We start from the raw sequence: 21,440 nt of genomic DNA on the forward strand, positions 1-21,440 counted from the left end.
ATCAAATCACTACTGACGAAACCAGCCAGGCCCATAAGGACAGGAAAGGTCCGGCTCATAAAAGACGTTTTACCAGTCCTTCCACCAACTAGGAGGAACCCGGTTTTAAAAGAAACCAATCAACATTCTCAACTAATCACTTGGCTTAAGTTCCTGCCTTGGGTGAAAAGGCAAGTTGCCTTTTAAGTAAAGAAATCCCATACAGGGGGGCCATTCTGATGTTCTTTTACCTAGCCTTGGGCTTTCCTTACCCAGGATACTGGTCACCTCTGGTGCCCTTTTCCAGGTGTCCAGACCCCCCATATAGAATTAACAGGTGCTGCACAGTACCCCTCTCTCTGCATTGTCACCAATAGACTTCAGCTTTGGGCAAACTTAACAGAGCAGGAAAGCAATAGTCAATGTGCAGAGACTACTATAAAGAATATTAAAACTTGAGAACTTGAAGGCACCTACCATATCTCACCTCCAAAACCCTCAAACCACAAAGAGCAGTGACACGGAAAATGTCAAACCAGAAAGAGCAGTGACTCGCACAAGGTCATACAGGGAAAGTCATTGGCAAAGACCCCACCGAAGCCCAGGTTTCATGATTCCCAGTCCAGGGCTCTCATCATTAAGTAACGCAGGCTCCCTTCTTTCCCAGAGGCAGTCAGGCATGCCATCCCCACGCCAAGATGATCACCCTCTAGGAACACTTCCCCACAATCCCAGTCCCTCCTACAGCCTAGCTGAGTTGCAATTCTAATTAGCAAGTCTCAGAGCAGGCAGTATTCTCTGGGAGGGTGCCCGGTGTGAGGGCTGCTGGTACTGAAAAGAGGGACAAGGATGGAGGAAGAAGGGTGTGGGAGAACTAGGTTCTGCCGGCAGTGGCAGCGACACTGTCGGCCTGGATGAGGACGCACTCACTGGCATCTCCCAGTAGGCGAGGAGGTAAGCCGACCAGCAGCCAGCACCACCTCTATCAGCCAGGAAGGGCTGGGCCCTGATCCGGAGGGACGCGCGGAGCATCTCCGAGTCCCAGTTGGGCCTCGGGGAGCCGCCTGGCAGGGTGGCACCGGCGCCGTGAGCAGGCGCAGACAACCCGTGGGCAGAGGCCCGACGGCAAGGATGCCCGGCACGCCGGTGAGGTGGCACCGGTGCCCGGCAGAGGCCCGCGGTCCTCACCAGCCCCGTCCACCGCCGCCGCCCACCCAGATTGCCCACCCTTCGCGCGGCCTTACCGAGGCACTGCCCCACCGGGGTGCTGAACGGGTTCCCCAGGAGGAACTCCATCTTGAGCGGACAACACGGCAGCGGCCCGGGCCCCCTGTCAGCCGCCCGGGTATCCGCTGTCCCCCGCCGCGCTCCCGACCTGACTGACACTTGCCCCCGCCCCACCCTCTCGAACGCTGAACGCCCGGCCCCTGACCCCACCCCTTGTCGCGTCCCTATTGGGCAACGCCTGCCAAGCCCTTCTCCGATTGGCCCCCACACCTCCCTCGCGAAGCCCCACCTACCCCGCGGCGTCCGATTGGGCGGAGCGGCGAGCTAGGTCACAGGAATCTCCGTCAGGCGTAGCGGCACCTCCCCTGGCCCGCCCCCGAACGGGAGTCTGTGTATTTTGATTCATCTATATGTTGGTCAATCTAGTGAATCCTTACCATTATTGGTCAAGAGGAGAGTCAATCACTCCAATAGGGGCCGGGGGAGAGGCGGGGCTACTAATATCCCTGCCCATAGAAGGCGCTGATTGGAGAAACGTTTGTTTTTTCTACTGCTGGTTGGTGGTAGGAGTATTTCCCCACCCAAGAAATGCTGTCACGTGACCGTCAACTTTCACCCAGGATGTCTACCTCTAGACTTCCCCTTAGCAACCGGCTGGCCGCGCTTGGTTCCCTTAGCAACCGAGCGAAGCATCTGCTGCATGGAAACAGTCCGGTAGCCGGCGCTTCAGACGGTGAGACCCTGGACCTGAGAGTGCGGGTGGTCTCGCGTGGGCAGATAGAACCCCGACTTAAAGCTTTCCTCTGACCTTTTTTCTCTGGGAGTCGGCCCGGCGCTCCTCACCTATAAAATAAGCACACAGGTTCTCTGTCAGCCACTTACGGCCGCGCTGAGACCCTGGGCTTCCAGCCTTTGGATGAGAGAAAAACGCTAAGGAAGCATTTCCCTGGGGGAGCAGGGCCCAAAGAGATTTTTAGGGGTTCCACCCCGCGCCTCCTGGCCTGATCTCTTTTATCGAAAGTTACCCGGTCCATTGATAACTTCTTCAGGTGTTTAACCCTCATATCCGACCTCCTCACTGTCATAAAATTGTGTCTCTTCTTTATTTTTATTCTTTACCTTGGTGCTGTATGAAGTATTTTGGCTTGGGATACAGTTACCCGAGTTCCTTGTCTGCCTCTTGTCAGTAGTTCATTGTATGACTTTGGACAATTTCCTTCCCCTCCCAGGCTTCAGTTTCCCTACCTGGGAAGTTAGAGAATTAGGACTCCTTTCTCCGATGGCTTCCAGAGCCGACATGTAATCAAATAATGAATGTGCACTTAGTACCCAGTAAGCACTCGGTAAATAGTTGATTTTTCTTATTAATCCATGGCCGATAGGGGCTTTGTTTTTCAGATTCAAATGATCCCAAGTTCTTGTTCCACTGGACAACTCTGGTTTTGTTTCTCCGTGAGGAGGCTGCTCCATTGACAGTGGTGTAAAACTCGCTGCTGCTTTTCCCATCTCCTACCTCTGGTCTTCACCAACAACACCATTGTCAGGCAAGTCAACAGGAACCCAGGTTGGGTGGTAAATTATTGCTAAAATCCCCTTAGGGGAGGAGCGGTCGGGCCTCCACCCCGAGCCAGAACAGCTGTGAGAAACTCTGTGCCCTGTGACAATGAAAATCCACAGTGCCCTGGGTTCTCTGTACTGTAGCCAGAGTGAGCTTCTTAAAATTGAAAGCTGTTCACATCACTGCCCTTATTAAGCCCCAGGAGCTTCCCAGGGATCCTAGGATAATAAACTCCTGTAGGCCTCTCCGACCTTGCATCCCTTCAGCCCAAAATGAACATGTCTCATTCTCTCCCACCTCAGGGCCCTCACTGTGCAGTTCCCTATTCCTTCTTTCCTACCCATCCTTCAGATCTCGGCCCTGTCTCCCCTGGCCAGGTCAGGTGCCCCTGGTGTATGCTGTCTGTCCTAGTTCCCTCCATCTACACACTTGTCATGGTTTGTAATTAAATGTATGATTATCTGATTCACATCTGAAACAGAGGGAAGGAGATCTGTTTTATTCACAGCTTGTAGTAGCTGTGAATAAAAATGTGAATTCGTTACACATGTGTGGGCTACACACACGCTCTTAAACAAATGTAGGAGGGAGGAATTATCCATTTTTACAGATGGGAAATCAAGGGCTTAGACAGGTGAGGTTAGTTGCCGCAGGATGCACGCTCAAGTTCCAAATCCTGCCCTCGCGTGCTTAACAAAGATTGTGCCTCATAACCGTTCCACGCTGCGGAGTGACTGTGGGCTTGACTGAAAGCAAGCCTGATCCTTCCCAGGTGCCAGGCCTAGATGAGGTGGGAGGGATGAGAATTCAGTCAGAGTTTTGAAATCGGAATTAAGAAGCATTTCCCAGAGTACGGCATTTTTCTTTGAAAACGCACAAACACTTTGCAGGTAACATCTGCCAAATCCAGCACATTAAAATTTCCCCAAAGGCAAGCTGGTGTCAAGTTATAGGAAGTCTTAGAAAAAATTGTTTCAAAAGACTGGGGAGATGGAAAGAGGGGGAGGACTAGAAACGTCTTTGGGAGTTGATTCATTCACCCTAAGGAGTTGGAGCCAGCGTTGAGAGCCTGGAGAGGGGGAGATGGAAGGCGCAGGTGGAGAAGGGGTGTGGGGGGTGGGGGCTAGTGCAGGGGGTGGGGAAGGGGGTGGAGGGGAGGCTGTGGCTCCTAAGGAGCAGAAGGAAAGGATGCACGAGAGTTAAAGGCACAGGGACATTTGATCACGGACAGCCCAGAAATGGAAGATGCATATTTACATAAGCTGCATCCAAGTGGATGGTGGGGGAGGACCGATGAGGGCAGCGGGCAGTGGCAGTCTCTAAGACCAGGTGGCAGGATTGCCCGGCCCACCCCAGTTTGCAGTGAACACCATCAGCCCAACACCGGGAGTCTCTCCAGCAGCACTCAGTGGAATAATACAGGGACTGCCCAGCATCAGGGAGGAGGCCTGGGTGCTGGGGACACAAGAGGGTGAAGGTAGATGGTGAAGCCAGCAGGGAGGAGAGACACAGGAGTGGAAAGAAGAAGGGAGGACTGAGTTTCCAGAGGGTTCAGGAGGCAGAATCTGGGAGCTTCCAATAGGGGGTGCCTTCCTGCAGGGTCCAACCCTTCTGGATGTTGATAATGATGAGAATGAGGTTGGGGTGCCCAGGCTTCCCAGGGCCATGGCTCCGTCCAGCCAGGAACAGCAGCCCAGGGTCAGCCTACGACTGAGCAACTCCACAGATCCCCCGTTTGCCTGCAGAGTCTCAGCCAGTTCCCTTTGGCCCATTAGCAGTAGAAACCTAGGGGCGCCTGGGTGGCTCAGTTGTTTACGTGTCGACTTGGACTCAGGTCATGATCTCATGGCTCATGAGTTCAAGCCCCTCATCTGGCCCCTTTCCCACTTTATCTCTCTCAAAAATAAATTGAAAAAAAAAAGAAAAAAAAAAAAGAAACCTACTGGTGTCAGTTTAACTAAAAGAGGATTTAATGTGAGGAGTCAGGAAACTCTCACAGGGCCTGGAATTAGGGACACTAGGGGTGGGACAGCCAGCAAAGACTGTGTCAGTCCGTCCGCCCTTCTGTCTTATTTTCTGGATCACCCAGGTTCCCGTCTCTGTTTCTCTCTGTCCATCTGCCTCACCCCCCTCTTGTTATCTCCGCTTAACCACACGTCTGGCCGGCCCATGGCCCCCCCAGTTCCTCCCCAGCTCACACAGGCAGCTCTGATGAGACTTTCATCCCACTGCCCCAAGTTCACATTCCTCAGCGGGAGAATACGAATGGCCAGCGTAGGTCAGTGTCTGCCAATATCCATGCACTGGGCGGCTTGTGGTGAGATGGGGGGAGTACGGATACCACTGTCTGATGGGGACGAGTCTCTCAGAAGGGGAGCCACCGGCTGCTATGCCTGGCCTGAGCTGCAAAGGATCATGGTCAGCGGTTGGTGGCAAAACACTGAATAACAGTGGGTGAGGAAAGCCAGAGGCTTTGACGGCCATGGCCATAAGGGCAGCTGAGCTCCCAAGGCTGAAGAGACCGGTGTGGACCACCAGTCCCCGGGGTGGGGGTAGGGTCACAGCCATGGTTGTGGGACCAAGGGGTGCACCCCTGCAGATGGGTGCCAGGCAGGACGGGTACAGACGGTTGCTGGAAAAGGCCTGGAGAAGCCTTAGTGCAAACGTACTAGCCTCTCAGTGCGGTGGGCCACGGACCGGGATGGGGGCAGCGTCAGAGCATCCGTGACTGTCACCGTGCTCCTTAAAAAGACCCCAGCCAAACCCTGTCTTCAAACAAAGGAAGGAGCAGATTGTGGAGGAGGAACGTGGTGTTTTTTAGGGAAAATGAACTGGCTGTACGACTCAGTGGAGCCAAGAGTGATGGACGAGGACATGCTCAAGCTGGCTGTGGGAGAACAGGGCCCACGGGACGAGGCTGGGCAGCTGGCCAGGCAGGAGGGCATCCTCTTCAAGGATGTGCTTTCACTGCGGCTGGACTTCCAAAGTGCGTATCCTGGGCTGGGCTGGGGCCACCAGGCGGCCCAGCGCCCCGCCCCTGGCTTCTCTGCCCCAGAACTCCACGCAGAGTCCAGGATCACGGGACCCACGTCAGCGGGCGGGCCCGCGTGGGTTAGAAGGCATAGGAATGTCAGAGAGTGTTTGAAAAGTTAATACCGAGTATCATTAGCATTTGAATATCCACGGCACTGCTGATTCTGAATAATAGGGAAAAAGATAAAATTCTCCCACTCCAACTCTAAATGAACCCAAAGGCCCCGCTGCTTCCGTCACAGATCCCACATGGAATTCTTGGAGCGGGGTCCCTGGCAGGTGGAACCCAGAAGGGTGGTCCCACGCAGCCAGGAAGAAGCCATGGGGCAGAGGAGGATGTGCGCTGGGGGCAGGAAGCAGGAGAGGCGCCTCAGGAGCAGGAGGACAGCCTCGTGGGAAGACAGGTCCTTAGTGCCTCCGTGTCCCCTTCTGTAAAATGGGAAGATGATAGTCCGTGTCTCAAGCTCTGGTTAGGAGGAGAAAGTGAGGTAACACACGCACAGTGTGTTCGCTCGAGAAGGCCAGTGGCTCAGGACAGAGAGGGTGCGAGAGGAAGCGAGAGAGGCGGGCAGGGTGCTGCGTGTATTGGGAGGGTGGCTCCACAGCAGTGACCCGGGCTGCTTCACATTCCTGCTCTGTCCTGGGGTTCTGTGCTGGCCTGCCGGGACACCCAGGAGACAACAGGGGAATGACTGAGGCCCTGCCTCAGCCAGTCTGGGGCGGACCACGGGGACACAGCAGTGGGCAAGGCAGGCACAGCCCTGGCCCAAGCCTCATGAACCCACAGGCCTCCCCAGAGCATGGCCTCCACGGCTGACCACCCAGAGCAGGAAGGGACCCTGGGCCCAGCCACCTCAGCGGTGGGAGGGGTGAGGGGACTGCAGAATGGCCGTCACCAGAGGGGGCTTTAGCCTCCTTTAGCTCACCTCCTCCCCTTCCTAAGGTTCATTTTGCTGGTATTTATAAAATGCCTCTTATATGCTAGGTGCTTTTCTAGGCACTAGGGATTCAACTGTGAACAAAAAAAACAAAAACCCCTGTCCTCATGGAACTGATGTTCAGGTGATGGGAAAATTAAAACAAAAACAGTGTATGTTAAGGGTAATATGTGCTATGGAGGAAAATCAAGAGGAGGGAAAAAGAGGAGTTGGGGGTGGAGCACGGTGTTTTATTGGGTGGTCAGAGGCCTCATCATGAAGGTGACAGTTGAGCAAAGACTAGAAGGAAGTGAGGGAAGGAAGCACGCAGAGATCCAGGGAAAGCATTCCAGGCAGAGGGAACAGCCAGGGCAAAGGCCCTGAGACAGGCACCCCTGTATGGAGACAGATCAGAGAGGTGAGGAGGTCAGCTAGCATCAGTCTTGGGGGCCAACAGACAGTGTTTGGCTTTTATAGTGAGTGAGATGAGAACCCCGGGAGGGTCCTGAGCAGAAGAAGGACAGGATGGGACTTAGCTTTTCACAAGATCCCACTGGCTGCGGGAGGATAAGAGTGTGGCACCCCAGGGCCAGAGCAGAGAGACTAGTGAGTGAGACAGTTGCCACTGCGGTCCAGGAAACAATGGCAATGAGTTGAGACCAAACCGGGGGTAGTAGAGGCAGACCCCATGTCTATGTTGAAGATCAAAATTGGACTTTTTGAGCAGTCCTGTCATTGCTAGTAACTCATTTAGAACTGGTGAATACATCCCGGTTTTTTGTTGTGTTGTTTTGGCTTTTCCACATGAACTGCTGATGCCTAAGGAAAAGGCAGCACATAGGTGTGCAAGGCAGAGCACCCGGAATGCGGGAGCCACCCAGGGGAGCAGCATCTCCGGAAAGTCAGTCATAGCCAAGAGCTGTCAGTCTAAGACCAGGGCCAGAAAAGGCTCCTGGAAAATCCAGACCAGGATGGGCGGTATCTGAGGTCCTGAGCCCAGCTCTGCCCCAGAAGTGTAGGTGGAGCTGGTGGCTGGTATCATTCTGGGAAATCTGGCCACAGCGAGCTGAGGAACAGACACCAGTCCCACTTGCCCCTGGGAATGGCAGAGGCAGGGCCCTGGGGGAGAGAAATGCGGTCCACCCATCCCCACCCCCACCTGGCTTGGGGAGGGCAGCCAAGAGGGGGCACCCGGCCTCCCCCAGGACCTCACAACCTCTGAATGAATGTCGAAACCACTGCCCCCGAATGTGTGGTTATTAAGTGTGCTTTTTTTTTTTTAACCCCTTTTACTTCTATATTATTTCAGTTATTTTAATGAGCGTATTCTAATTTTAAAGTTTTAGAAATCCTTGCAAAAGCAAATACGGAAAAAAAAGGGGCATGTAAACGACAAAGCTATTATGGCTGCTAGAGGAAACTGGGGGCAGGTTTAGGCCTCCAGAATTTTACGTACGTAGCATCTCCTTATTTATACGTCAGCGTAGTTCAGAACTCTTCTGGCTGTCAGCAACAGAGACCGACCTCTGCCTGGCATCAGGAGCAAAAAGAATGAGTTGGCTGCGTGTCTGTGAAGGTGGTCTTTAGGGACAACAGGTCAGGAGCTTCCGTGACATCAGGAACCCGCCTCTCTGTCGTATGGGTGATTTATCCCGCTCCCCATATAGGGACATTTGTGGGTCCCCCGATCTTTTTGCCTCTCATGTGCCTATAGGTATTTCTTTGGGCACACACACAAGTGTGCCTTTGCAGACAGATTCCAAATAGAGGAATTGCAGGGTCAAAGGCGACAGGCATTAAGTATTTCAGTTAACGCGGCCAAATTGCCCTCCAAAACGGCTGAACTAGTTGACACGCTCACCAACGTGCACGAGGGGTGGGTGGTGCAGGCATTCACCCTGCAGCCTCGTTCTATTTGTCACGCTGTGGCAGGAAGGACGCTGTCGGTGTCCCGTGTCCCGAGGTGTTACAGGCTCCTGAGAAGCCTCCTAGCTGGACATTAGAGGTGGCACGACTGAGTCCCATGCCCTGGGCAGGTTCAGCCCACACTCACGACGACCCTCCGTAGGCCTTTGAGTTCTACTGCGTTCCTGGGTAGAAGCACTGATCACTGCCCGCCCGCTCTGCACTAATAGAGACTCTTGGGTGCTTAGCCCACATCCCCAGGTCGCATGCTCCAGGTCAGGGCGGTGGAGTTATGGGCCTTGTGAACGGTTAGTATTGGCCGTTGCAATTTTTTAGTGCACCTGCACTGAACTCTTAACCCTAACCCCAGGCTGGAAGCAGCCAACGCGCCTCCTCCAATCGTTTCAGACATCCTCCGCATAGACAACCTCTGGCAGTTTGAGAACTTGAGGAAGCTACAGCTGGACAACAACATCATCGAGAAGATCGAGGGCCTGGAGCGTCTGGTACACCTGGTCTGGCTGGGTAAGGGCCCCTCCTGCATGTGTGTCTGCCCTAATCAAAGGTGACGCACTGCCAGGGTCATTGCCTCGCAGGCAATTTTCCGCTGCCCGCCCGGAATTAGCCGGTGTGCAGCTGAAGGTCCGTCTACTGGGAACAAGAAAGCTGCTCTTTTTAAAAGCCTGGGGCCTTTGCTGTGCAGAGCCAGCAAAGATATGCTTGGACACACCAGGCCAGAATATTCTGACCCACCTGCCAAACTTCCCCATCTGGGAGAGAGTCAAGGGAGCAGTCTAGTTACTCTAGACCCAGGGTGACAGACAACTGTGGGCGCTGCCAGTCAGGGGGGCCCAGATCAAGCCAGAAACAATTATCACAGCTGCTAGTGTCCCTTGAGCACGACTACCTGCTAAGCACGGGCCTGTCTGCTTTCCTTGTGAGGCCTTTTAATCCATCCATTTGCACCCCCATCGTAGAAATGAGCAAACTGAGGTCTCAGTGAGTAGTGAGGGCATCAGGCTCCCAGCTGAGCTCTGTCCAAGTGTAGAGCTCTGGCCCTCATTGCTAAGGCCTCAGGGGGTTTTGGTGAACGAGGAGAGGGGGCTGGCCGGAGAGCTCTTTGTATCGCTGTCTTATTTAGCCCCCACGGCAATCCTAAACGGTGAGTGTTACAATCCCAATGTGGAGAAGAGGAACTGAGATTTTGCGAGGCCAAGGCACTTGCCCAAAGCTCCAGCGGAGCTGCCACACAAGCCCGTATCTGTGTGACCCCGAAGCCCATGCTCCCTCCGTCCGGTCAGGCCGCTCCCGACAACAGTCAACCTGGGGCATCGGCACACATCCGAATTTACAAAACACTCTCAGCTACAGTGGCCCCGACAGTCACCAGCCCACAGCAGCCCCACAGACAGGATTACGTTGCCGTTTTGCAGATACAGATGCAGCAGCTGACGCTGGGCGGCTGACGGACCCGATGGGGTCACACGTTACAGGCAGCGGAGGCGAACCACAGCCAGGTCTCCTGACAGCTGGGCCCGGGTCTTTTGCCCCAGGCAACCCCTCCTGGCACCCCAGCACCCATTAATGCCGAGTCTGGTCTTGGCAGCCCGCCTCCTTGGCATTGCCAGGAGGCATCTTCTCTATAAGAGATGAGAGGGATAAGAGGGCGCCGGGCCAGCCCAGACCCTGAGCCACGCCCCCTCTGGAACACCTACCAGGTACCAGCTGTCTGAGTGCCATGCTTTCAGGAGAGAGCCACCAGGCCCAGCTATCTCTCAGACCTAAAACAAGTGTCACGGGCCCCCGTGCAGTACTCCTGTGATACTATGGGGGTGAGAGAACAGGGGGGACATTTCTGGTAAGAGGTCAGGTCATCCTCCTGAGAGAAGCTGGCCTTTGTCAGTCACAGCGTTAGTCACCCAGGGACCCAACCACAGCCAGGAAGATCTGGGTCCCCGGGGTGCAGGGGGTGGGGCAGACGGTGTCTCCCACTGTTCAGCAAGCCCCCGCCTCATGCGAGGCCCTGCTGGTGGCCTGCCGCATCAGCTGTCCCAGGGCTGAGGCTGTACTGGAGCCAGCCAGGGCTGGCTCTCCAAAGCTGATTACGCACGACTAGTCCCAACTGCGCCTTCAGGGATGTCAGGCCAGTAGCTTGAAATTGGCCACGATGGGAGGATTTACACCACAGAAATGGGCAAGCGCTGCAATTCAGGACCTCCCTGCCTCTGCCAAACCCTGGCCCCCGCCCCCCCACCCCAACCCCCTGGTTAAACATTTACCAGCACGCAGCCAGTTCTAGTGGGCCAGGCCCGGCCTCTGAAGAACAGAACTGTGTTCTTGGCATCTCGCAGGCTGCAGTTCGAGCCTCAGCTCTGCTCACGTACTGACTCTACACCAGTTCCGGGAGCCTTCTGAACCTCAGCTTCTCTATGTGCTGGGTGATGTTGGGCATATACCCCCAGGCCCCTTGAATCTTGGTTTTCCTCCACCAAACACAGAAGATGAGGCCTATGTTGTGAGCATCAGATAAGATGACACACTTAGAAAGGGACGATAAGGGGGCGCTTGGGTGGCTCAGTCGGTTAAGCATCCAACTTTGGTTCAGGTCATGATCTCCCAGTTTGTGAGTTCAAGCCCCACATCAGGCTCTGTGCTGACAGCTTGGAGCCTGCTTCGGACTCTGTGTCTCCCTCCCTTTCTGCCCCTCCCAAGCTCACGCTCTCTCTCTCTCAAAAATAAATAAACATTAAAAAGAAAAAAAAAAAAGAAAGGGACAATAAGTTACCATTAGTCTCAACTGTCAGCCAGTGAGCGTCTCCTGATACGCCAAGGAGGCTAAATTCAGGTGTGGACAAACCGACTTCCCAAATCACCGTTAAAACGTGATGGCCTTCAGCTATCATGAGCATATTTCCAAGCTCATGAAAAATTCCTAGTTGAGGCCTCTGGGCCCTTGGTGTTCCAGGACAAAGTTGCAACTCCAACCCCAACCGATCCCAGAAAAGCACAGTGGGAAAAGAGCAGTTTTATTCCCCGGGATGTGAAACTTGGGCCACGGAGGGCCTGGCACCTCAGCTGCAGGTCTGGGTTGGGGTTTTGGAGGATCTGAGTCAGCTGGGATGTAGCTGGAGGGTCCTGGCCTGCCGCATGTCCTGGGAGGAGCCCTGGATGGACTCTGGCACCACCATGGTTAGCTGTGTGGCTTTGGGCAGATCACTGAGCCTTTCTGAGCTTCAGCTTCCCAATGCTCAAACGGGGAGAGAAATTCCAAGCTGCCACTCAGCGCTGTTGTCAGAAGACTTACTCATAAGCACTTGATAAACTGGGAAGCGCTAAGCAGACAGGTGGTATTGTTATGAAAATGCCCATAGATGTGAGGGAAGGAGGCCCTCCAGACTGTCTCCTCCTGCTCCAGGATGCACCATTATGGACCTCCCATTCATCATTTCCATCCCAGAACAACAGAGCACAGACTTGAGTATTTGGGCACATGCGCCCAGCCAGGAAGACAAGTGGCAGAATTGGAGAGGGTGGTAAAAGTTTGAGACAGTAGGAAAGAATCCGTGCATGGCTTCTAGAAGACCATAAGCTGTCAGTGAGTCAGTTACCGGCCTGACAGCTTGGTGCTGGCTCCCAGAGCATAGGTAGCCCCGATGGGTTTGTCCCAAGACAGTCCCACCCCTAACCCCAACCAGTGGACCCTCACAGCCCTCTTCCTTCCAGACCTGTCCTTCAACAACATCGAGGCCATTGAGGGTCTGGACACACTGGTGAACCTGGAGGACCTGAGCTTGTTCAACAACCGGATCTCCAAGATCGACTCTCTAGATGCCCTCGTCAAGCTACAGGTGTTGTCGCTGGGCAACAACGAGATCAGCCACATGATGAACGTGAGTACTCAGGGGCGACGGGCGCCAGGACTGGAGTGGCTGCTCTGGCCGCTCCTACCGGCCTCTGGCCCAGGGCGGACCGTGGGTCTGGGCGCTCAAGGGCGTTGCAGTAGCTGGGGGTGGGGGAGAAGGGTCTGTCATCCGGGGTGGGGGGGGGGAGGGGAATGCAGCCTTAGCCTTCCAGATCGTCCCCTTTTCCTAGAAAAACCAGAAATCCAGATGATTCTACCAGAGATCTGATCATGTTTAAACACCGCGCTGAGCCCATCGGTGGCTACCAGTCCGTACCTGCACCTCTTTCCCTGAGCCCCATGCTCACTTCGCAAATATTTGCTGAGGTGAGGACCTCCTGGAAGCGAGGCGTTTGGCCTGACTGAAAGAGGGCTCCCTGTTATTTTCTCTCATGCCCCATTTTTATATTCTTTTTTTTTTTTTTTAATTTATTATTGAGAGACGGGGAGACAGAGCATGAGCATGGGAGGAGCAGAGAGAGGGGGGGACACAGAATCCGAAGCAGGCTCCGGGCTCTGACACGGGGCTCGAACTCACAAACCGCGAGATCATGACCTGAGTCGAAGTTGGACACTTAACCGACTGAGCCACCCAGGTGCCCCTCCATCTTTGTATTCTTACAGCACTTACCCCCAACAGTAATGATTTTATTTACTCTTTAAAGCATCCCTGGTCCCTGCCAGTAGAATGTGAGCCCTTGCTCTAAGGGTAGGGACCACGTGAGCTTTGTTGCCACTGCAGCCCCGGGGCCTAGCACTGCCTCGGAGGCCTGGTAGGTGCTTAATCCTGTTGCACAAACAGATGACTGGGAGGAACCCTCCGGAAAAACGTGCTTGGTTCCTTCGCCACCTTTTGCACAGTCCAGCGTCTGGTGTGCAGGAAATGCTCTCAAATGAAACAGTAGCTCTCTTGTTGACTTTTCCCCCACTTTCCTAAAAATGGAGTAGAGGAAGACTAAATGGCAGGTAGCGAATGTCCCAGTGTCATCCAGCTAATCCAAGGTTAACTACAAATTGGGTTCCATTTAATTTAAGAGATCTGGCCCTTCCACAGAGTTCATGGTGGAAAAGCGCGCCTGTTCTGAGGGACCAGCAGTAACAACTACCACCCTTTACGGAGTAGGCGGGAGGCACGCTTCTCAATGTTTCTCATAGCTCATTTCCTTTGGTCCTTGGAACACCTGTGACACACATCATAGCACCCTTATGCCCATCTTACAGATGAGGGAACAGAGGCTCACAGATGTTAGGCAACTTGCCCAAGGTCCCACAGCTGGGCCTTGAACCCAAGCCTGCTGATCAGGACAGCCGTCCAGCCTGGAACCCTCCTCCCCTCCGCCCCCCTTCTCTCTTGTCGCCCCAGGCAGCGCGGAGGGTGTCGTGGCCAGGCCGCAGACCCTGGCAGAGCGACGAGGGGAGAGGCCGCTGGAGGTGTTTTCTGTTCTGCGGCAGCCAGGAAGATGGGTTACTCTCCCCTCTTCCCCCCAGATCATCTACCTGCGGCGGTTCAAGGACCTGCGGACGCTCAGCCTCTCTGGAAACCCCATCGCGGAGGAGGAGGATTACAAGATGTTCATCTGTGCCTACCTTCCTGACCTCGTGTACCTGGACTTCCGGCGCATCGACGACCACATGGCAAGTGTCTTCCTCTGGGTCTCCTGGCTCTGTGAGTCCATCTTCAGGCCCTCCAGACTGCACGGAAAAGGGCTCTGCCCCTCTGAGATCTAACTCCTTCGACCTGCCCCCGTGGGCACCATTCCAGCAGGACCCTCATGCTAGCCGTTCAGTGCCTGCTCGCGGTGGCCAGGTCCCTCCATGTGTTGCCTCCAGGCCACGTCCAGCCACCCGGCACTGTCTGGTGGTCTGAATGAAGAAGCTGGGGACACCCAACCGAGGGCCAGCAGTTAGCATCAGTGGCTCGTGGCAGAGCCCGGGAGCAATAGAACAGCTAACGATCCTCCCGTACGCGTCTGCCACGCACACGTTGCTGTTTGATGTCGCTTTCACTACAGCCTGTCGGTGGGGGTGGGGGGGTCTGTTCCTGCCCTCAGCTGGCCAACCGAGGGCTGGCACCAGTGAGATGCCTCGCCGGGGAGCTCGCAGCCAGTGGTGGTTGGGACTGGAGCCGGAGCCAGGCATCCTGGCAGCAGAACCCAGTGAGGAGGGCCCTTCCCCCACCTACTGCCTGGTCTGTCACGGCCACCGCGTTCCTGTCCCCCTGCTATGAGCTGCCCCCTTTCGCTCACCTCTTGCTCTTTGCAGTGTGATCCTTCTCTGGGTGCCTTCCCCACTGGAAGGAAAGAACCTGGCCCAATATCTGGGGCCTTTGGTGGCAGAAACGGATGTCCCTGCATGTTGGGTGCTACAGAGACCAAGGGACTGTTTGACCTGCCTGCTCCTTCTCGCGGGAAGCTGGTGCCTTCCTGAGAGAAAGGAGCCTGGGCTTGGGGGCACTGAGGTGATGGGGAGCACCTGGGAGAGCCCAGCAGGAGCAGGGAGGACTCGTCCAGAGGTCTGAAGGCTGACCCTGCCTGGCCTGGACTGTGTTGCAGAGCCCCGGCGCCCAGGTGGACAGGGCCACCTTCCAAGTGTGGAGCCCTCTGCTTGCCAGTGCCTTCCTGGGAAGTCCACAGAGATAGGGTGAGGTCAGAGAGGTGCCCCTCTGAGGACCGTGGCTTTCTCTGCTTCCCGTGACAGCACCAAAAGCTGAGACTCGAATTCTAATACTCTCAAGTATTTTTTGCTTCATGTAGATAATAGTTTGGAAGTCATCACGGGCTCCGATGCTTGGAATGGGCCAGAGAGCTGTTGGGGTAGGTTTCGAAGTCCACTGTAGAACCAGGGGACAGCCTGACACTGCACAGTTCCAAAGCCCCTCCCCAAGCATTCTCTCCTCAGTCCCCAGAAGCTTCCATAAAGGGCAGACAGCCCAGTCTGGGCATCCCCGTTGTGCCGCAGCGAAACAAAGGCTCCTTTCATGATTCAGAGACTTGCCTAGATGCATCAAGATAAATAATGAGTAAAAGGCTCTAAGAGCAGAGTTCTGCAAAGCAGGGGCACTTGAAACTTCCCTGTCCACACTACTGCCTGCCCTGAGGCCAGCCATAGCCTGCCCCAAGCCCCTGGCCTCTTGGTGCTGTAGGGCTTGGGCAGCAGAACAGCTGGGCCCAGATACAGGCCAACCAGGGGAGGGTCCAGGATGTCCCCTGGGTCTCCGGCCGGGGTGCTGGATGACTGGGGGGCCGCTCACCTCAGTGGGACTGTGGGAGGACAGAGGTTCAAGGGCAGGCTCTTGAGGTGCCTCTCAGCTCTGTGGAGCTCTCCCCCTGTTTTCATCAGGCCCCTTTTAAGTCGAGGCCCTGGACTGTGCCTGAAGGCTGGCCCTCCCCTCAATCCAGCCCTGAGGAACAGAGGACAGTCCCCCAGAAACCACATGGAATGGGCAGGTGCTATGAGCTTGAGGGGCTTTGTGTGGGGAGGTGGGGAGACAGGCAGGGGAGGCAGGGGTCAATCAGCAGGGCCCTGCTGGGGTTTAAGGGTTCTCCGATTGAAGGTGGGGGCCCATGGGGAACCCTGAGCGGTTCTCAGCAGAATTCTTGATGTGGTCCACAGTTCAGGAATCTGGGAGACAGAGGATATAGAGAAGAGATGTGGGATGAGGTGGGGTAGCGGGGAGGGAGAGAGGGAGAAGGCAGGGCTGTGGGAATGGAGAAGAAAGCATGGCCCAGAAACTAGAGACTTAAAAATTTGGGACACCTGGGTGGCTTAGTCAGTTAAGCATCCAACTTTGGTTCAGGTCATGATCTAACGTTTGTGGGTTTAAGCCCCACATTAGGCTCCATGCTGACAGAGTGGAGCCTGCTTGGGATTGTCTCTCTCTCTCTCTCTCTGCCCCTCCCCAACTCATGCTTTCTCTCTCTCTCTGTCTCAAAAATAAATACATTAACTTAAAAAAACAAAAATTTAAATGTCCTTATTAAAGTATAAATATGCAGGAGTACCTGGGTGGCTCAGTCAGTCAAATGTCTGACTCTTTGATTTCAGCTCAGGTCATGATCTCACAGTTTGTGGGGTCAAGCCCCATATTGGGCTCTGAGCTGGCGGTACGGAGCCTGCTTGAGATTCTTTCTCTCTCTCCCTCTCTCTTCCCCACCCCTTCTCTCTCTCTCTCTCTCTCTCTCTCTCTCTCTCTCTCTCCACCCCCCCACCAAAATAAATAAACATTTTAAAAATATTTTAAAAATAAGGGCACCTTGGTGGCTCAGTCAGTTAAGCTCCCAACTTCAACTCAGGTCATGATCTCATGGTTCGTGGGTTTCAGCCCCGCATCAGGCTCTGTGCTGACAGCTCAGAGCTTGGAGCCTGCTTGGGATTCTGTGTCTCCTTCTCTCTCTGCCCCTCCCCCACTCATGCTCTGTCTCTCTCCCTCTCTCTCTCCCTTGCTCTCTCTCATAAATAAACATTAAAAAGTTTTAAAAAAAGAATTAAAAATATTTTAAAAATAAAGTATGACCATGTAAGAAAACAATATAAGCATACAGCTCAATGAATAACAGTTCTTTAGAAGGATTTCAGCTGTGCAATATAAGCTATTTGCAGCCAAGGCCCAAGTTAAGGCACAAAACTATAATGATACCTATACTCGCATCACGTTCAGGAGTAAGACGGGATGGGCTTCAGGCAGCACAGGAGAGCCGAAAGAAAGCTCAGTATCTGGAATCGAACAGACCCCGAGGAAGCCCTTACCTTCCTTTGTGGTGCCAACGCACAGAGACAGATCCTCTCACAGATACGTGAAAATACCAGGTGTACAAGGCGGGGGTTGGTGGTTTGAAGCATAGGATGAGCAGGAGTGAAGGGCTGGTGAAGGGCTAGGGTTAGGACAGAGCACATGTAAAGGCCTGTGGCAGGAGGCAGCGCGGCGAGGGAGCCAATGGCTGGCGCTCAGAGAGCTGGAGAGAGAGGGTGGCAGGCAGGCCTCGCAGGAGCTTGTCATTACCCTACGGCCAAGAGGAAGTCCTACAGGGCAGGCAAGGGACCTACGAGATTGGGTTTGCGTTTAACAGAGGTTTCTCTGGCTTTTTGCTCGGGAGCAGTGGACAGACTGGGTGAGGGGACAGGGTGCACGGGGGAGGCCAGCTAGGAGGCTGAGGCGGGGGTCGAGGCCAGAGAGAGAGGATGGTGAGATAGGATTAGGAGCTAGCACAGACAGGCCAGGGCACAGCCTGGGTCTGCTGGGGGAGGGAGGGTCCCGCATGTGTCCCGGGTCTCCGGCCGGGGTGCTGGATGGCTGGGGGGCCACTCACCTCAGTGGGACCATGGGAGGACAGAAGTCCATCTTGGACATGCTGAGGGGGCAGTGTTCTCAAGGCAGCTAGGGGAGAGAGGCTCTCAAAGGTAGGGTCTGGGCTGAAGGTAAAGACCCGCATGTTGTCTGAGGGTGGAGCCATTGGACGTGCTTGCACTTGACCTTAGCACAGGTGAAATCACCTGGGGTGTGTCGAGTGAGCCGAGAAGGGTGAGGACTGAGCCCTACAGGCTCCAGCAGTGCCTGCTGGGTATAAGGGGATGAGCAGGAGGGCTGGGAGGAGAGCCAGGAGGTGGCAGGGCACAGAGCCAAGGTCCGAGGCCCTTGAGACCAGGCCTGTGACTCAGGTAACTCACTTTACCTGTTTCCCATCGTGCATCCCTGGAAGAGAGTGGGAGCACCTGCTCTGGGCATGTGCACCTGCCCGGGATGTGGCCCTGATCCCCGCCGCCTGCCTGTGCTGCCTTCCCCCCATGCTGTTGGTCCTTTCCCTCATTTCCCTTAGACTCAGGATACTTGGAAAAGGCCAGGAGGAAGCAAGCCATCCTTGCCCACACAGCCTTCACTAGGAGGCTGTCCACACCCCAACCCTCGCTAGAGAGGCCGCGGGATGGCAGAGGCCGGCATGGCCGGGAGGGAGGGACCAAACATGCCCCAGTAACAGTGCCCCTTCCCATCTCCCCCTCAGAAGGAGCTGGCAGAGATCAAACACCAGTACGGCATCGACGAGCTGAAGCAGCGAGAGAACCTGATTCAGGCCCAGCTGGATGATGAGCGGGCCCAGCGGGAGGAGCTGGAGGAGCACAAGGTACATTCTGTCGGGAGGAGCCCTGCCGCCCACCTCCCCCTGCCCTGGCTCCAAGATGCCGGCCACAGGGTATGGGCCCAGCTGGATCAAAGTCAGCAGGGCCCAGGCCCCAAGAACCGCTCTTGATGGCGAACATATGCCGTGTGGCCTCTCCTGGCTGTGACGGAGCGTGTACATCACCCACAGGCCAGCGCCCTGTCCCGCCCTGTCCCCTCCTTGCTCTGCTCGCCACAGAGCCAGCTCTGTCCCAGCCCGGATGCCACCTGCCTTGTCTCCTTGCCAGCCTGACAGGTCCAGCACGAGGGCCTAGGGAAACAATCTGAGGGAGCAGCTCCTTTTAAGAAAAGGGCGGTTCCACGGGCAGCCAGGAAGGTTGAAGTCCTTCCCCGGCACGGCCCCGGACCCACTCTGCCCCACAAGCCGCACCCCTTCCTCCAGGCACATTGAGCCTCGTGCAACCTTCAGCTGATGTCTCTGGACCTCCGCGTGTGCCAGGCCCTTGGCCCGGCGTGCCTTCCCTGTCCTCCTGGAGGGCTAAAGCCCAAGGGCAGCGTGCCCTCCCCCACCCTCTGCAAAGTGTCCACTGACCCCAGCGCCCAGCACAGGGCCCCACCCATGGAGCCCTTGCCAGTGGATCAGCGTCCCCCAAGCCCTGCTGTGTTTCTGACTGCAGGCCGCGTTCGTCGAGCACCTGAACGGCTCCTTCCTGTTTGACAGCATGTACGCTGAGGACGTAGAGGGCAACAAGCTGGCCCACCTTCCCGGCGTCAGCGAGCTCCTTCAGGCATATCCTTCCAAGTTCATGGTCACCTCCCCTGGCAGAGCCCGGGCCCCACACCACCAGCCTGCCGGGGGCAGGTCCCCTTCTGCTCTGGGCCTCGGTTTTCCCATTTCTCTTGTGAAACCCTGGAAGATAAAACCCCTCCTTCACAGCCATGTACCCAAGAGGCAGTGGAGAACCCAAGAGGTCAGCTGAGGGGCGTGGGGAAACGCTGCCTGGATTTCAGGGGACGCACAGCATGGCACGGGGTCCGCTGTGCTCGACAAGCCAGGTTGTCAAAGAGGGAAAACTGAAGTGTGGGTCTATGGCGCTAATCTGTAGTACCTATATTTATGTTCTCTTGCTGTGAGCTTTGCATACAGTGTTTATAATTTCCCAACTGCCCAGCAGATGGGTGCTGTTATTATATTATTCCCATTTTATAATTGGGGAAGCTAAACTTGGAGAGGTTGACTTGTCCAAGGTCATGCAGTTAGAAGCTGGGATTTGAGCCCTTGTCTGTCGCTCTAAGAGCCGGCATCCTTTCCCCCAGTCAGCTGGAGCCCAGAGGCTGTGACTGGCACTTGTCATGGCCGAAGCCATGATGACCTCAGTTGGCATAAACTATACGTCGAGGGACTCAGACTCACAACAGACTGAATTAGCGCTGAGACTGGCAACGAGTCGCACAGTATGTCTGTGGAGCCGCCATCACTGGGTAGAAAGAAACTTTCTCTTAAAAACTCAACGTTTTGGAAAGGGTGGGGGAGGGGATAGAGAGGGTGTGAGGCAAAGCAGAAGGTGACAATCAGGGCTCTAGGCCAGACAGACGGGCTCCCGGCCTGGCTGTGCCATCCCCCAGCTGGGTGACCTGGGCTCACATCTGGGCCGTAGCGCCTGCCTGACCTCAAGGACTCCATGCTGCAGGTGAGGAAGCCCAAGTCCAGGCAGGTGAAGTGGCTTGCCAGAGAGGAGGAGCAGCAGAGCCAGGACCTGAACCCGGACCTCTCTGCGTCCAGCCTGTGGTCCCCTGACCTTCGCAGGCTCCCTCGGCGCCCCTGCAACAGCTGAGCACAAAGACAGGAGCCCAACAAAGGCCCCCTAGATATCACGGCAGAGACAGAAACATACACTGCCCAGCTCGCTGGCTGGGGCTGGCTCCGCCTGGGCTCCCAGCCCCTCCCCGGCCCCTTTGGGTGCCCCAGGATGCCTCTCCTGGGGCCTTTCTTAGCATGTCTCTCTTCTGCTCTGTAGCGTCCCCCCATGGCCCCTGCTTCCTTCCCGAGACCAGTCCCTCACGGTGAGGATAGGGATGCCCCAGCACCACATTCGACTCCAAATCTCAACTCCCGGCCCTGTGCCAGGAGCTGCCACCACCCTCGACCTGCATCCTCCCAGCAGCCTGCCCCCAAGACAGCTTCCTTAATGGCCTCACCTACAAGGACAAATTCGTCATCATCTGCCTGAACATCTTCGAATATGGCCTGAAACAGCAGGAGAAGCGCAAAGTGGAGCTTGACACCTTCAACGAGTGTGTCCAGGAGGCCATCCAGGAAAACCGGGAGCAGGGTAAACGCAGGATTGCCAAGTTCGAGGAGATGCACTTGCTGGTAGGCTCTGCCCCTCCCGTGTCCCCTCTCTGCTTCCTGCTCCGGATGCTGACCCCACCCCGCGGGCCTGGCCCCACCGGAGGGGCTGCACACCCTCTACCTCTGACGACCCCTAAGACCCGCGGTCACTGTCCCCGTTTGCCAGAAATCACCCAGCTCAGTGGCAGAGCCAAGGTTTAGCCTTCCACCGGTGCCACCAACCACAACTCCAGCACCATGCCAGAGCTGAGCCCAGGGTGACGCCTGTGGGTCCCCTTCACCTAAAATGCCCCTGGGGGTTAAGGCGGTGTCATCCTTACTGTCAACAATGGTGTTCACGTCGTCGCTCCTGTTATTAGCAACGTCAAAAACTGCTACTTTGCTTTGGTTCATTCGTTCGTTTAGCAGACATTTTCTGAGCCTCCGCTCGGTGCCTGGCTCTGGGCAGCCAGACC

General features: G+C 55.5%; 2 protein-coding genes across 8 annotated transcripts in view; one reads left to right on the forward strand and one right to left on the reverse strand.

Annotated features, from left to right (window-relative positions):
• The window catches only part of TOM1L2 (target of myb1 like 2 membrane trafficking protein), a 120,775-nt gene extending 119,402 nt beyond the window's left edge, over positions 1–1,373 (reverse strand). For 4 of the 5 annotated variants that reach the window (XM_019413282.2, XM_019413281.2, XM_019413280.2 and 1 more), the window contains exon 1: positions 1,224–1,372. In XM_019413282.2, coding sequence (XP_019268827.2) covers positions 1,224–1,275 — 52 coding nt within the window. In that variant the 5' untranslated portion in view covers positions 1,276–1,372. Of the gene's footprint in view, positions 1–1,223 lie in introns of all 5 variants that reach the window. The other variant, XM_019413285.2, reaches the window with a different exon arrangement.
• Positions 1,374–1,788: 415 nt separating this feature from the next.
• DRC3 (dynein regulatory complex subunit 3) overlaps positions 1,789–21,440 on the forward strand; it is a 33,501-nt gene continuing 13,849 nt past the window's right edge. Inside the window, exons 1-9 of one of the 3 annotated variants that reach the window (XM_053892584.1) lie at positions 1,789–1,939; positions 2,589–2,750; positions 5,586–5,750; positions 9,028–9,144; positions 12,343–12,509; positions 14,009–14,155; positions 18,517–18,636; positions 19,310–19,421; positions 20,831–21,006. In XM_053892584.1, the coding sequence (XP_053748559.1) occupies positions 5,591–5,750; positions 9,028–9,144; positions 12,343–12,509; positions 14,009–14,155; positions 18,517–18,636; positions 19,310–19,421; positions 20,831–21,006 (999 nt within the window). In that variant the 5' untranslated portion in view covers positions 1,789–1,939; positions 2,589–2,750; positions 5,586–5,590. The remainder of the gene's footprint in view (positions 1,940–2,588; positions 2,751–5,585; positions 5,751–9,027; positions 9,145–12,342; positions 12,510–14,008; positions 14,156–18,516; positions 18,637–19,309; positions 19,422–20,830; positions 21,007–21,440) is intronic. The other 2 variants (XM_053892582.1, XM_053892583.1) reach the window with 2 other exon arrangements.

Source organism: Panthera pardus, unplaced genomic scaffold, assembly GCF_024362965.1.
Source record: "Panthera pardus isolate Hobbes unplaced genomic scaffold, ASM2436296v1 HiC_scaffold_3, whole genome shotgun sequence".
Lineage (NCBI taxonomy): Eukaryota > Metazoa > Chordata > Mammalia > Carnivora > Felidae > Panthera > Panthera pardus.